The 16,252-nt window shown below is 42.4% G+C and overlaps 1 protein-coding gene and 1 long non-coding RNA gene across 11 annotated transcripts in view; one reads left to right on the plus strand and one right to left on the minus strand.

Moving 5' to 3' along the window:
- Positions 1 to 8,396, plus strand: part of LOC142775471 (uncharacterized) — an 84,466-nt gene extending 76,070 nt beyond the window's left edge. The window contains exon 3 of the long non-coding RNA XR_012886775.1: positions 7,955 to 8,396. This is a non-coding gene — a long non-coding RNA (uncharacterized LOC142775471). The remainder of the gene's footprint in view (positions 1 to 7,954) is intronic.
- The window catches only part of LOC119181087 (histone-lysine N-methyltransferase E(z)), an 89,122-nt gene extending 74,281 nt beyond the window's left edge, over positions 1 to 14,841 (minus strand). For 7 of the 10 annotated variants that reach the window (XM_075876877.1, XM_075876871.1, XM_075876874.1 and 4 more), the window contains exons 1-5: positions 14,621 to 14,841; positions 10,483 to 10,600; positions 999 to 1,127; positions 748 to 861; positions 427 to 634 (exon numbers count right to left, since the gene is read on the minus strand). In XM_075876877.1, coding sequence (XP_075732992.1) covers positions 427 to 634; positions 748 to 861; positions 999 to 1,127; positions 10,483 to 10,600; positions 14,621 to 14,826 — 775 coding nt within the window. In that variant the 5' untranslated portion in view covers positions 14,827 to 14,841. Of the gene's footprint in view, positions 1 to 426; positions 635 to 747; positions 862 to 998; positions 1,128 to 8,652; positions 8,767 to 10,482; positions 10,601 to 14,620 lie in introns of those variants that run through there. The other 3 variants (XM_037432267.2, XM_075876876.1, XM_075876875.1) reach the window with 3 other exon arrangements.
- Between the last annotated feature and the right edge of the window lie 1,411 nt (positions 14,842 to 16,252).

A 16,252-nucleotide genomic window follows, 5' to 3' on the forward strand; every position in this document is an offset into this window, starting at 1 on the left:
AGCAGACTAACCAACAAAAAAATTAATTCTTGCAGACAGACCCTTCCGTTCAAGATTAACTATGTCTACAATACAACTGGGTTTTCACAAGTGCTCAGAACTAATATGAGCCCATCCCTAGAAGAAAAAGTTACTTTGAACTTTATATTCAATGAAGCCACCATGCACTGCATCTGTGAGCAGCCTAGCAAACTCAATGACCAAGCAGAAGTTCTGCAATTGGGCAAAGCCAGTGAGGCACTGCATGCTAACATGCATAATATCCTCTACACCCTCCTTGGCTTCATTGTTCTTCAGTTTCATTAGGTTGTATCTAACAAAAAAATAATTACTTGATCCATTCCCAATCTTTCATTTAGTCATAGACAATAAAATAGTCACTGATAATCACAAACCAAGTAACCACTAGACTTAACCGTAACACACCTTGGCTGCTGCTTCCTGGATCATCATCATAGGCCATGAGAGCATGAACCAGTTCAAGAAAAAGTTCGTCGTTCACCGACCCTGCATCTCGGTCCCCATGCACCTTGCCATCATAGTTCTTTAGCAGTTCCTCAATAAAGGTGCCATCTTGGTCCAAGATCTCATCTCCCATGTAGGGGATGTTGTGTAGTACAGTCTCATCCTCCACCTGTCACAAAAGCATTACATCTTTTTTTGGTAAAATTGGACTCTTACTAAGGTAACACATTTGTAACAAAATGTGACAAGTGTCACTATGGTCACAAAGACAAAATACTCTACCATGAAATTCTGTTGAGTAGGTGCCCACGTGTACATGGTAGGAATGGGATTGACAGCATACATTATGCGCATTGGTGCTACCTGCTTGCTTCCATCGGCCAACTCAGCTTCACACTTTTACGAGAAAAAAGAAATTTATGTATTTTTCAGTAATGTTAAGCTAGAAATAGCTCGCATCAAGTAGTTAAAGGCAAGAATTTTCAAAGACTTTCATTATTAACGCACTTACACAGAACATAATACCGTAATACCTTTTTCATTACAGGAAGGTGCACAGGCATGTCAGCTGGAAATAAACAAACGGCCTTGGTCTCAGTCTGTTGCTTTTGCAAGAGGGCTGCTGTTTCAATAATGAAGCGCCTGTTGGTCATGTATGCAGCCTGGAATCAACAAAAGATACTGTTACATACTTGTGCATTTACTGCAATTGAAACAAAGCATAACACACAAAGAGAAAAGGGAAGCTGTCTTTCTGGTCAAGGGATGTGCGATTTGATGTAGCCGAACTCTAATGCTGAACCAAGGTTAAATAAAAAAGCAAATACAAATATAACTTTGAGGTTGCAACATTAAAAGTAAAATGCATATATTATACTTGTCACTGCAAAACAGCTGACAGACACCTGAGGAGCTATTCTGTGGTGTCTAGTGGCCTCTAATGATTGGCTGGAGCTCAGCAAGCGGTGCACGTCCAGTTTCCGCTCTTTCTTCCGCAATGTCATTCTGATGCCGTGTAGCTTTGACAACTCTCGACACAAATAAGAAAGACAGAATGCGTTTTGCCACAAAGAATGCTGTCCTTAGAGATCTGACTTTAAATGCACACCTCGAAATGCCATGCATGAACTATAGTCATGTCAGCCTTTAAATTAGGTTTAACACTGCCACCTGCCTGACGTACTTGGAAGGTCAGTACACATTCCCTGCATTGTTCTTCAAACATCTATATATGTTCATGCTCAAGTTCAGACTTGTCAAGTTTGTTTAGGAGCCCTATTACTGTACATTTCATCCATTTTCTTTTTCTTTACACTGGAAATGTGCTGATGGGTTTGGTGCGTCGACATATTCAAGGGTGCTATGACGTCACAATTCACTGCTATTTATTTATTTTTTGCGTATGTAAAAGCACTCCGCCAAATTGGACATGTACACTAAGTGGACACCACAAGAATTGCGCCCGTGGTCTCAAAATTAATAGTATAAAATATGAAGACCTATTCCTATTATAACGATAAACTGGGTGACTTAAATTGCCGTGTAAGAGATATGCTACCAACATTGCAACATACTTTTCCAGCTCTGGCCCTGCACTACACAAGCAAGCTTGGTCATTTCAAGTAAAATGACCCAGCACAAAATGCGACCACTGGTTATGCTATTGAAAAAAAGATTGAGGTGGCAGGTCATGGTTTGAGAGTGATTTTAGTAAAGTATCTTCATTTAAAAAATTGTGTGGTCACATGGCTATTTTTTTAATGTTAAATGAAAAGAAAAAGCTAGGTGGGAATAAATTATTCGTACTTTTTACCTCGAAAATGGGTGGAACGACTAATTATATTTTAAAGCATTGTACTGTCAGTATTCTTTCACGTTACATCGCAAGTAAAACCATTTGTTCCCTTTCCAGTCTAAATAAGCTTAACAAAAAAAGCACTGAGACACATAAATTGAAGCATTTTTGGCAAAAATGGCGGCATTGTTTCAGTCATGAAAATTTTAAAGGTCTTTTACCACTCAACATCATCATCATCAACCTGACTACGTTCACTGCAGGACAAAGGCCTCTCCCATGTCCTGCCAGTTAACTCGGTCCTGTGCTTGCTGCTGCCAATTTATACCCGTAAACTTCTTAATCTCATCTGCCCACCTAACCTTTTGTCTTCCCCTAACCCGCTTCCCTTCTCTGGGAATCCAGTTTGTTACCCTTAATGACCAGCGGTTATCCTGTCTACGCACTACATGCCCGGCCCATGTAGCGCGTAGACAGGATAACCGCTGGTCACCACTCAACATAGACAGGTAACCACTCAACATAGTATCTGCTAAAAATATTTTTGATGTATGTAAACAAGCATTTGTTGAGAAAATGAGAAAATTGATTGCAACTTTGACAAAATTTGGGATATTCACTCATAAATTCGGCATCAAAACCATTGAAATAAAAATATATGAGAGACTTCATTGTATGATCCAATGTGTTCTCTTGTGATGCGGAAATTTTTCGTTGTTGTAAATGTTGTTTAACAAACAATTAATTTTTGATGTCCACAACCAATTTCACTTGCAGGCACTGGTAAACTGATGCGTTTTCCACGATTTTAACTAAGTTTAAGTGGTTGATGATGATGTTGGGTGTTTTGTGGTGCAAGGGCAATTCAATGGCCAAAGAGCGCCAGGACCTAGAGATGTGAACAATGATCATGATAAGTGGTTGTATAAGGGCCTTAAAATTCCTCGTGCAAAGGCAGGTAATAACATAGAAGTATTAAAATAATGACCATAACGTGAAGCATGTGTAGTAAAAATGAGTGGCAAAGATTGCAATAATAAAACCATGGTGGACATGTATGGCATTCGCACAAGTGCCTTGATCGTCTACACCCTTGTTTCCAAGAGCCGCGAGGTAAGTGCTTTGTTCAGTGTAGCCATCGTAGCAGCGGCCTCTTCTAAGAGAGGTTGTGCTGCGGGAATACCTGAAAATATGACGTGAAAACTATTTACATTCTTTGAAAATGCGAACAATGATTGACAGCTAAAAAGCGGTTCCCTACCTATAAACATTGATGGATGCAAGAGAATTCGATGGCAGAAGGGAAACGGAAAGTGTTTTTTCTAATTAAATCCAGTTCTTTGCACTGTATTAAAACATGAAGCACGGTAAGAGCTTCACCGCTCTTTTCACATAGTGGTGGATCGTCACCGGACAAAAGGTGTGAGTATGTGCTGTGTGTATGTCCTATTCTTAATCTTAAGTGTTGCTTCCGTGTAGCGAGACTTCGATATTCGCGGCCAATTCGCGATATGTGGCCTGATGAGGTGAGGTTTTTTGTTTGTTTGTTTGTTTGCCTATCCCATAAACGCCAATTTTCCCTCAGCTTTTGTTTAATGAAGAGTTTGAGGCCCAGCGCGAGACAGCTATAGATTCATTGATGGTGGCATACTCGTGGGCGGCAACAGTTAGATGATCCGCTAACACGTTTTCTTGAATCTCGCAATGCCCTGGCACCCAGCAGGCTATGACAGACTGTTGCTGTGCATAGATTGCGCATCGAAGTGAGTACACAGAGACAAGGATAGGGTTCGTGTATTTTTTAAGAGATTTCAGATTTGTTGCCAACACTTAGAGAATTAGTATATATAGCAGCTTTTGAAAGTTTCAATTCTTTTATATGTTAGGTGGCCAACAATATCGCGTATGCCTCTGCAGTGAAGATGCTCATATTGGGGTGCAGAACACCTACATCTGAGAAAGATGGACCAACCGCTACGTAGGACACAGAAGTGCGAGTCATTGAGGCATTGGTGAAAATACTTTGGACATAAATATTTATACTGCAGTTCAAGGAAGTGTGTATACATATGTGCAATAGGCGCACTTTTAGTAGCTTCAACAAAGGACATATCGTAATTTATAAGCTGCCACTGCCATGGTGGGACAGATACAGCAGGAGCAACCAAATGGTCTTCACAAAGTGACACACCCATTTCTTTTGCTAGACTCCTCACACGAAGTGTGTAGGGCTGTCTCATAGCAGGGTGGTTTTCAAATAAAAAAGAACTGGACAAGTCATCGAAGGTGGAGCGCACGGGGTGTTTGTTATTTGCATTTAATTTAAGGAAGAATAGAAAAACAGGTAGGATCTCTGGAGACCTAGTGACCACACGTTCGAGTCATCATACCGGCTTTCCATTAAGCTAGTTTAAAAAGCACCTGTAAAAAGATGAATTCCAAGATGGTGCACGAGGTCGAGTATTTTTAAGGCTGATGGTGTCACAGACTGATAGGTTTTAGCACCGTAATCTAGGCGCATGAGTATCAGGTTTTTGTAAAAATTCAAGAGACACTTGTCACTACCCCATGAAGTGCGTGAAAATACTTTCAGAATATTCATCGTTTTTAAGCACTTGTTTTGGGGTAATTAATATGTTGTGTTAATGTTAGTCTGCTATATAATATTAAACCTAGGAATGTATGCTGACTTTTAACAGACAGACGTTGACCGTGCAGGTGAACGTTCGGATCAGGATGAAGGCCTCTCTTTCTGGGGAATAAGACACAAGCACTCTTTTGTGGGTTCAGTTTAAACGCATTTTCATCTGCACATTTCAAAAGCTTGTTCAAACCCAACTGAACCTGCCATTCACACATTGAAAAGCTGCATGATTTAAAGCTGATTTGCACGTCATCGAGATATGTGCATATGCTTCATGGGATGGACATATGCAAGGACTTCATTTCGATTATAAAAAGAGTACAACTCAATACACCTCCTTGTGGCATACGTGTCTCCTGCACAAATGTTTCTGACAGAACAGTCCCCACTCTAACATGGAGTGTCCGACTGGACAGATAACTTTAAATTACACAGACCGTTCTGTCGCGCACACCTGAATGTGAAAGGTTTCTCAGTATGCCGAAACGCCACGTAGTGCCATAGGCTTTCTCCATGTTGAGAAACACAAAGAGAAAAAAAAAAATGCCAGGCCTGCGCAGAAAACGCAGCACAGTCACAGCAAAAGCTAAAAGAGCTGCCTTTCAGAGCTTCTTCTAAACACTCATTCGGTCACTGCTACAAGCACACTTTCTGGGTACACATAATAGATACATATGTATCTTATAATAGCCTTCCCTGTAGAAATTAGTTATGGACAAAAGCGTCACGGATTTGTGCCTCGATACAAATAAGGTCGCCTGTGGTAGATTTTCCATCTCTAAACCTCTACTGGTGTGGCTCAAGTAGGCTGTTTGTTTCAAGAAAGTGCATCAGTCTTCTATTTATCATCTCTTCAAAGACGTTGCACAAACAACTGGTAAGGGTGATAGGCCTGTAATTGAAGACTAAGGATGGGTCCTTGCCCCATTTTAGAAGTGGAACACTAATGGCTTCTTTCCAGGCAGTGGGAATCACACCGTAAAACCAAACAGCATTATACAGAGAAAGGAGGGCATTTTGAGTTTCAGAGGGCAGATGTTTTAGCATTTCGTATAGAACTAGGTCGGAGCCTGGAGCGAATTTATAGCAGCAACTTAGCGATGCCTGCAGCTCAGCTGAACGAAACGGTTCATTGTATGCCTCGTGTTTTGTGGATTTCCGCTCTAGTTTCTGTTTTTCCATTTTTGTTTTGTATCATTGGAAGGCTTCAGAATAGTGCGACGAGCTCAACATTCGTTCGAAGTAGGTGCCTAGGAAGTTCGCCTGGTCTTCTCAGCTATCGCCTTGTGTGTTTACTAGAGGGAGTGAATGTGGTTTTTCCTGTCGCCTGGTCTTCCAAGCTATCGCCTTGTGTGCTTACTAAAGAGAGTGAATGTGGTTCTTTTCCTGTTAACCTGCTAACCATGTTCCAGACTTTGCACTCGTGCGTATACGAATTAATGCCCCATAAAAGCTTTCACCAACTTTCTCTCCTGGCTTGCCGGCATGTTCTCCTGCCTTCAGACTTTATTTTCTTAAAGCTTTCGAGATTCTCAGCTGTCGGAGACTCCCGAAGCAGCCACCATGCTTTGTTTTGCTGTTTGCGCATTTTGACACTCCAAGTTCCACCACTGCAAACATCGTTTTCCAAAGAATCCATTCGCTTGTGGTATGCCTTTTGTTGCAGCATCAATCAAAAAAGCTGTGAAATAGCCGACAGCAGCATCTATGCTTAAAGTACATACGTCAGTCTCCAACCTGAATGAACGATGGCAAAAAACTGCTCTCAGTCGGTTCTGGTCATGAGCCATTTGGAAACCTGTGGTGAACATTCAGTTGATGTATACTCAAAACTACGGGAAAATGGTCACTTCCGTAGGGATTACTGATGACTTTCCATTAGAGTAGAGGCACAAGCGATGAAGATACTCTGTTTAGGTCTATGGGAAAATAAGTATTGTTAGGAAGATTAGAATAGGTTGTTTCTTTTCGATTGAGAAGACACGCGCTCAATGAGAGAAGGAACTGTTCAACAGCCGACCTCGCGCGTCATATCGAGAGCCACCCCATAGCCGGTTATGTGCATTAAAGTTTCCGAGGAGAAGGTAAGGTTCTGGAAGTTCACCAATTAAAGATTGGAAATCTTGTTTCTGTACCTGATAGTTCAGAAGAATGTAAATAGTGCAAATTGTGATCAGTTTGTCCAAAAGGACAATTCGAACAGCCACTGCCTCAAGGGACGTTCAGGGTTGTGTGTGCATGCGATTCCTTCATCGACTATAAAGGCTACACCTCCGCATGATATCATGGCATTATCACGGTCCTTTAAGAAAATAATGTAGTTACATAGAAAGTTAGTGTTGTTTTGGTTTTAAGTGTTTCTTGTACACACACCACTTTTGGTGGGTGTTTGTGTAAAAGTTCTTGGACATCCTCAAGGTTCCTGAGAAGGCTCCCGACGTTCCACCACTGTATAATTTTTGTGTTCACGATGACAGCAATATAGTGCTGTGTGTACGAAAAGCGAGTGGCTGTTTAGGAGGAAACTTGGAATTCAAGTAACAGGGCTGTCAATGTGCCCCGTTATTTGCTTTTTTGTTTTCTTGGTGTGCTCCAAGAAGCCACGCCGCTCTTTCTAATGGCAACAGGGGTGCTACCGTATCCATTGCCTCCTCGGAGGTACTGGATGCCCACATGTGCGGTCTGGTTGTTCAAAGTTTAGACCTCGCCTGGCGAGGTAAGGCCTTGAGACCTGAGGACCCTGAGGTCTCCGATCTCTGTTCGTGTGTAGGCAGAGTAGACTGAACTACTGCCGCCTTGGGGGCAGGAGATGCAGCTGATGGCTCGCTCTGCCGAAGGAGTGGCGAGGGCTAGTGCAATGCTGCCCCCTGACGCGCCACATAAGCATATGTTGTTGGGCCATAGAATGGCAAAACTCTTCTTCTTGCTTCTTGAAATGAGATATTCTTCTTCACCTTCAATGTGATGATCTCTTTTTCCAAAATAAATACGACTGTGAATATGCGGCATGATTGGCATCACAGTTGACGCAGTGTGCTGGTTCTTTGCAGGAGTCGGAGGTGTGGCCTGAAACTCTACATTGTGCACAAGTTTGCCGGCCACGAGAGCTTTGCGAGCCGTGGCCATATCTCTGACATTGGAAGCACTGTTGGGGGTTAGGTATGTATGGTCGAAAACGGAGCTTTGTGTACCCAGGTGCAAGTGTCTCAGGAAGAATGCTGGAGCCAAAGTTAATGATTATGTTTTGTTGGAATATTTTTGCCATCTCGCTTCATCTTAATTCTCTGGATATTATTTACATTCTCTTCTTTCCAGCCATCAAGAAGTTGGCATCTGTCAAGTCAACTAGGTCATCCTCTGACACAACTCCTCGGACAGTGTTCATCGAACAATGTGCCTATACAGTGATGGGGACATCACCAAAAGGTTTCAAGCTGGATAGTTTTTCATATTGTTCCCTGTCTCTGACTTAATGAAGAGGTCTCTACTGACCATTTTCGTTGCTTTGTAACCTGTTCCAAGTGTGTCTATTAGGCACCTTGAAACTAGGAACAGGGAAAGTTTTCTGACAGGTTTTGCTGATGTATCACTATGGATAACTTGGTAGCGTGGAAAGTTGTCATTGTCGAGTTGGAAAAGTTGAAAACTTGCTTCGGTGTGCACCCTCTTCAGGGAGCAATCAATGGAGAGTTGCAAGTTTTTGGCCATAAAATATGAATTTTGTTCAGTAGTGGTGGCAGCCACTTACCACCGAGCCCAATGAGGGAACACTGCAAGACATGAAGAAATGGCTTGCATACACCAGCTGTACACCGCCAATATAACCTAATGTGACGTATCCCAAGGTGGGGTGACCACATGAAATTAACCCTTGCTGCCAGGAAGAACTAGAAGTAAACAAAAGAGAGAAGTAGACAGGACCGAGAAAAAGATGAAGATCTAGCTAAAGAGAGATGGGAAAAAGCGACTGCCGATTTTCCCCTGAGTGGGTCAGCCCAGGGGTGCTGTCTACATGAAGCTGGGGCCAAAGGGGTGTGTTGCCTCTGCTGGGGGGCCTTAAAGGTCCAATCACCCGGCGTCGGCTAGCCCCCGGGATCCCCTTTTCCCCGGACACGGCAAAACCACTCACGGCTAGGAGTAGGAGGGAGTCCAAACCCCCCATTAGCTCGGGTCCGTGGTGTCGCTATGCACCAAACACTTACTTACACAGACGCCCCTGCGGGATAAGTTTAAGTGGGCTGCTGACACAGTGACATGTGCTTTTGCAATGCGAAGTGGCGAAGAAGTTAGTTCCACTTTGCTGCTAGATTGTGGTCTTCCTTGCGGTAGTAAATATTGAAGTTCTTTTGGTTTCAATTCTACAGCCATTTAGGACCCCAGCTCATCATTCATCTACTGCCTCCTGTAGCACGGTGACATAGCACTCAATAAAGGCCTAAAGCAATGCTAGCAATGCCCAAACCAATGAAAATAATCTAACAAGGTCTAAAACAATACAAACTAAAGATATAATCAACAATCAATAGCAGTAATCTAAAAAGCGTGGAAAATGCCTCTGTTCGCCAGCACCTGCCAGCGAAATCGGTTGTGGGCATCAAAAATTATTTCTTCACCCTAAACAAAAATTACAAATTTCTTCACTGTAAACAAAATTTATAATGAAAATTTCGACACCACAAAGAGAAGACATTGGAGAATATAATGAACCCTCTCATTTATTTTGATCATGGTGGCTTTCATGCTTAATTTACGAGTAAATATCTCAAAAATGTCATCTTTTATCAACCTTGCATGCATTTGTTTAATACATTTTTTTAATATAAGAAGGGGAGTGAAAAACTTTCCTAAAATATATTCCTTTATAATGATGACCTTATGTGCCAGAAAAATAGGTAGACTCTTCTTGCTCAGCCAGCAGAGAAATCTTTATGAATTTAAAACTATTTATTCATCCAGCCTCCTGGCACATAAGACAATGACCACTATAAAGAAATAAAGAAAAGTTCCCACTCCGGTGTTTGGGTTTGAACTCAGGCCCCCATGCTCTGAAGGCAAGAGCTTTAAACACTGTGCCATGTATCCATTCTTGCAAAATATGAACGTATGTACGTGACCTGCAAGAAGGCATTGTGCCCATAACACACACACATAAAAACCAAGGTAACACTACCGCTAAACCTTTTGTTGAATTTTATGGAAGTGAAAATAAAAGCTCCCTGCAGGACAATATGTAAAGCTGACAGGGAGGACTGTACACACTAGAGCAATTCTAAATCTTTGCTCCTAAATTTGCGAAAATTCGGAGCTAAACATGCATTCTGTTGGATGCAGATTGTGCGTGCCATGAGACAGCGTACAAAACGCTTACAATGCTAGATAGTAAGTGAAAGATGCCATGCCTATGCAGCCCAAAAATGGCATTCCAGGGATGGCTGCTACCTATGAGGGCAACACTTGTGTGTCACTAGAAGAACTCCCAAAGCATAGCTTTTTTTTTTAACAAACATTTTTGCTTTTTCTAGGCATTCATGGCAATTCACATCTTGATCGGAAATTCACAGCAAAACATGATACACACCATGACTTCGTCATGCCTTTTGAAGCGTTTTATTTGCCGGAGTCTCATGTACTCCGAACGAACTCGTTTTCTCCATTCTGGGCTTACTTTGCTCACATCCATTTGCACGAATAGCCTGCTGGAAAGGAAAAGAGTAGGTGGCAAAAGAGAGCTGAACTATTCGGAAGGTATTCATCATACAGGGCGTGAAAACACGGACACAAGAAAGAAGTCAAGACACCACGAATGGCGCTTGAGTGACTGAACTTGCGTCTATGCTATAGCACGACTTGCCTTTTAGAATAAAGAGAATGGGTAACTTCACGAAATGGCACACAGGAGAAAAACAATTCAATGCCAAGGGCAAAGCAAAACAGTCTGTTCTGATTGATACAGACATCAGAATTGACAAAGTCATTCCAGATAATGTTTGAAGTTCAAGGAATGGCTGAAGATCAAAGCTGCTCTGGCAAAACCTAGCCCATTAAAATGATTCCCAACGAGTGCTATATATGAGCCAAAAGATTGACGCAATCCTCTGACCTATCTAGCAAAAAATGGTTAAATGTTAGTAGCATTTATGTACACAGAAAAAAACCACAGTTGATCCCTCCATCATAGGAATACGGATAACACAAATGTGAAACCTGTCTTAACATAAGTGGTTGAATGTTTATATACTTTACAAGAGACGTTTCACAATGCCTATTGGTGTTTGGCATATATAGCACTGTTTGATGTGCATGCACCAAAGCTGCCGCTTGGTGGTACATCTGCATTCCAAAGACTAGGGTCCATGATCAATGGTTAAACAAGCCGTTGTGGTCATATAGCTGTACAGTGGAGCGAAATGAGAGAAAGTGGTGTGACAGCCAGAAGAGCATCACTGATTGGACACCAAACTTGGGCTAATGTCGCCTACTAGCGGCATGTTAATTGAACACTGCTGTATGACCAGAAGGAAACGCAACGCACATCGTGTCTTCCCCGTTAGCCGAAATGCAGATTTACGACCATGTGAAGCAGTCTTAGTATGGTGTAGTCATGCGTCACAGAGCTATTTTTGGTATGCATGAAGGCTATGAGCGAAGCCGATGCAAAAGATAGGTTCATTCCTGGCAGTGCATTGACAAAACTGCAGTTTTCCTATTCTAAATGTGCCAAACGGGAAGAACGCATAAAAACGACACTTTGATGGAACTTATCGAGGATTTCGCAATCATGATACATTTCTTCACATTAGCAAGAGCACTGTGTGAGGACAGAAATTATGTTGAGGCTTAAAGAAAACTTAAAGTAAACGTCTCAGCCTGCACCACCAAGGCATAACAGGCGCGTTTGTAAGGCATTCAGAGTATGGGACCAGGGCACAGTGGACAGCGTGCATGGCATCTCTTTTTGCTGACCAAAGTTGAACGGCCGTTAAGAAAATGTTGTCTTCTGCTTATGTGTACTTTTTCAGCGTCATTTCCATGACGAAAATATGTCACTGAAGTCTTGATGGACCCTGGCATAAAACAATTTTCGTGTTAAAATTACAGAAAGGGCCACAAGTCATGTTTTCTTACCTAGTACAGCTTGCTAATGACTGGTAACCTACTTCTTAAAAGGCCATGAGGAGACAGTCAACTTCCTGCCTAGTCTACTTCAATGCAATTGTCTTAGATTTACAAGAAATGGCAAGGGCATCGTCTAAACACACAGCCCTGCTTTTGATTACAATTGCCATTTGTGGATCTAATGGCTTTTAATCCCACAAGGCACTGAAACCTGGCCAGCTGCATGCCAGTGCTCACTGACAATTTTCTTGACTGAAAAATATGATTGGCACAGCTGTCAAGTTGAATCTCCTTGCCGGTGACTATGTTTTGACTAATGGTTTGTAAGTTAAACTGAGAATCTCAGTCAGCTTCAATGAAAGTGGTGTTGAATTGTTTTTCTGAGTGTACCAATTAGTAGCAAATAAATAATACACTTAAACCTCATTACAACAAAGTTGCATTTTACATAAAAATAAGACCCAATATTTTATTACATTCGTGTTTATTATATCAAGGTTAGAATGTAATACAATTAAGAATACCACCACATGAACATTTTCACATCAAACATTTATTGGGGCATTTTCAACCTGATGAATGTTTCGGATAATACATTTATTAGGTTAAAATTTTTTGTATTGATTACTTTAGCACAGACCAACCATGCCACGCTAATACCAGTCATACAAGGCAGTATCTTTTGGCCAAGCTGTAGCTAATCAAACTAGAGTTCAAAGACAAGCATTTCAAAGCAGCAGCAGCACGAGAAAACTTCATGGCATGTGCGGAAAGTGCAGCACAGTCACAGCAAAAGTTTCTTGGGGCTACTAACACAAGTACACTTGCAAGACACCCACTACTAAGTTAATTGATTCGGTGACTGATTACAACAAAAATTTTGACTGAGCCCTTTGCAATGGGTTGGAAGCCTTCAATGACTTGCTCGATACACAATTTACATTGTCTGACGCCTGGTTACATAAGTCGTTTTCTGTGACGCCTGGTTGTTATTTTACTCTTCTGCCACTCTGTCTTACGCATGTTAACGAGGCTTCTTCCAGACATAACACTTGTATTTGTGAGCAGAATATTTCAGAACTGGCATGGCTCTGAGGTAAAATACTGGGCCGCCAAACAGAGGACCCAGGTTCGGACCTCATTCAATCCTGGATATGTTTTCTTTACATTTTTTTCTTATTATTTCATGTGATAGCAGTTACGGATATCGCCGGCGGTGGTGAACAACTACGACGCCCTTGTTGTGATCTCATGGCGAGTTTCACTGTGAAAAAGGCAAACCTCATGCCTACATATGAAAAGGAGATAGATGAACATTTAACCATTCACTAAAATGTCTTCTTTGTCCTACACACTTTGCTGCCACGTTTGTCTGTTTTTCCACATATTTGCTATGAGGGATTGACCAAGAATGCGTAATTGAAAATTTTAAATGTTATTTGCGGAATGCTCGGCGATTTAAAAATGCAGAGATGAAATGACGGTGTGTAACACAATCAATTTAGACTACAAGTAATATGCTATTGGGCTCATATTCCAGTCTGCCATATTAACCTCAGCTACTGGTGCTGGTTATCCTTTATGACTGGACAGTGTGGTCAATCCACCTCGTAGGTACGAGCCAGTCTACCCTAGGCCACACACACACACAAAAAAAAAAAGCTCGTTCACATCCCTGTAGCTCAGCACTATTTTACTGCATGATCCACACTTGGCTGCTTTTGATGTAGACTTCTGTTCTCTCTTGTTTCGTCTACTTGGTCACTTACCAAGTAGCATATAATCACTTTGGAAGTTTGGTCCTCAATGGCTGCATGCTCAGCGCCACATGCTCAGTTACACATGCATGCTTGGTGGGCCATTTTATACTCAGCAAGGCAGCAGGTGCCAGCACTCGTGAAATGATGAGGCTAGGAAAACATCCCTTAATAACAAACACGCGGAATTGACGTAACATGTTCAGTTGTTTTGCCAGTCTCTATGTTATGATTGGAACTGTGCTTCAACGCGATCATTATAAAGCTCACAAGAAATGCGTAGCAGATACGAAAGCGGCAGCATGAAAAATGAATAAAAAAAATGCACGCATAAAGAAATTAGTTTGTGCAATCTGGTGTGGAATATTTACGCTCGCACTGCTACCTTGTTATTGGGCAGGCAGAACCACGTTCCACGAACCAAAATATGTCGTTATTGAGCGGTAGCAAACGAAAAAGGCCATATTGCCTGGTGCGTAGGTCGATTTCTTCACACACTAAATAACGTCGACTAAGACGACGTGCAACAATCCTAACGCGGTCCAACGAAGGCCCAGTGATGATGGGGCCGACCGGCTCATGTGGGCACTGCACGTACCTCACATATTCACGCAATCCAATGCGGTCCAAATAGCAGAACGTTTTTGCCAATCTTTCTGCACGCCTGCTTAGCAGCACTATGAAAGACAGTACAACCCACGGCAAAAACAGAAAAAAATAAATTTAAAAAAATAAATATAATACAACTGCACACAATATAGCTTCGAAAGATTCAAAAAGGTCAGTTACGCTACTTTTATTTCTGCGTTTTCGCGATAAGTGGCAGCGGTGGTATGCACTCACCAGCGTTCGCTTGAACGCGGCGTCGGAGCTTCAAAACAACGCACAGCCACGCACAAAACACTTCGCCATCTCCACGCCGAGTGTAGCGCTTGAGTGGCGCCAACTGTGTCGGCAGGACTCGTCTCACACGAGCCTTTCTCCCTTTCTTTTCTCTCATCTAACCGGGTAAATTGGATCTGGGGAAGCTTTAGCCCCGCTTGTTCCATAGAGATCACTACTCTTGCACCGTGTTAAAGATCTCCCTATGCCTAGGTACTACCTAGGAACATGTGCGACAAGAAGGATAAACTCCACTGCACCTTCGTTAGGGTAGCCACCCTACCTTCGTCACGAAAATGCGGTAGCGCTAGGGTGGCATTCTAGCCACCCTAGCGCCACCTAGAGGTGTGCGCCGAGGTGATTTCGACCGGCGGCGGCGTGGGGGTCGTTCAGAGTCGGTGGCGGCGGCGTTGTCGGCGCACGCCGGTTAATTTATCAGCGGCGGCGCGCGGCCAATTTTCATCGGCGGCGGCGGCGCCCACGGCGCGGAAACCGAAACTAAAAATTCAAAGGGTTCTTCTGCCAGAGGTTACTGAATTAGTTGAAATTCAGAAATTTTTATCCAAATAGCACTAATGACACTACACAGATGTGCCGACATCACGATGAATGCAAAGCGTTTTGTAAAATAGTTTTTATTTCGCTTTCATAATAAAAAAACGCGTATTTCAATCTATGTCCATGTTCTACCACGAATGTGCAGCACTTTGCTTGTTCTTTTTTTAAATTTAAGATGCAGAAGTTTGTTTCTGTTGTTGGCTACGTCATACTTCATGAAACCTTCTTTCATTGAACATTGAGCAAGCACCGACGCACGTCACTCAGTTCGCTTTTTCCGAATTGGATCTCACGTTTACATTGTACGCTGCACGAAAAAAGAAGCACCTCTGCTACGAGTTTTCTTATTGCGATTGCAGGAAAGCGCTCTTTTGAGTATCTGTCATGCCTTGAATGTTACTTTCCTTCAAACGAATCGAAATACCTACTTTTCACAATGTGAGAATGTTTTAGGTAGCGGTATAAGATGCGGAATAAAACAAATCTGCGCATTAGTCAACTAGACCTCACCGTTGTGTTCAATGAATGAAGTGTAGACATAAGCGTGGTGCAAAAGGGGCACTTGACTCCTTCAAGCCGCACCAGCACTCGCTACCCACTCTAGCGACAGCAACACGACCCCCTCCCTCAGCCATGATGCAAGTTGAAAGAAGGGTTTCCTTACACCCAAGACAATAACCTGTCGATGGCCATATGTGAAGATGAGAGCAAATGCAATATTTTCTCAGATGCACAGTTCATACTGGTCATGACCTGGGTGCCCGTTGACCACGCCTGCAGAGAACGTTGACTCCCCGACCCCTTTGTGCTCGGTCAGGGGAGGGGGACACCCCTTGCAAGTGGGCCCCATCAAAATTTCTCTTAAAAACGTCCCAAATAAGAATGCTTGATAAGTATGTATAAAACATTTAACTTTTCAATGCTTTTTTTTTGTAGCGTGTACACGTGCTCAATACCCATCAGGTGTGTGAGACAATTGAAATCGCAACTGCCACTCTCGACTGGTTCCGGAAAAGACTCAATAGAATAATGTCA

Source organism: Rhipicephalus microplus, chromosome X, assembly GCF_043290135.1.
Source record: "Rhipicephalus microplus isolate Deutch F79 chromosome X, USDA_Rmic, whole genome shotgun sequence".
Taxonomy (NCBI): Eukaryota; Metazoa; Arthropoda; class Arachnida; order Ixodida; family Ixodidae; genus Rhipicephalus; species Rhipicephalus microplus.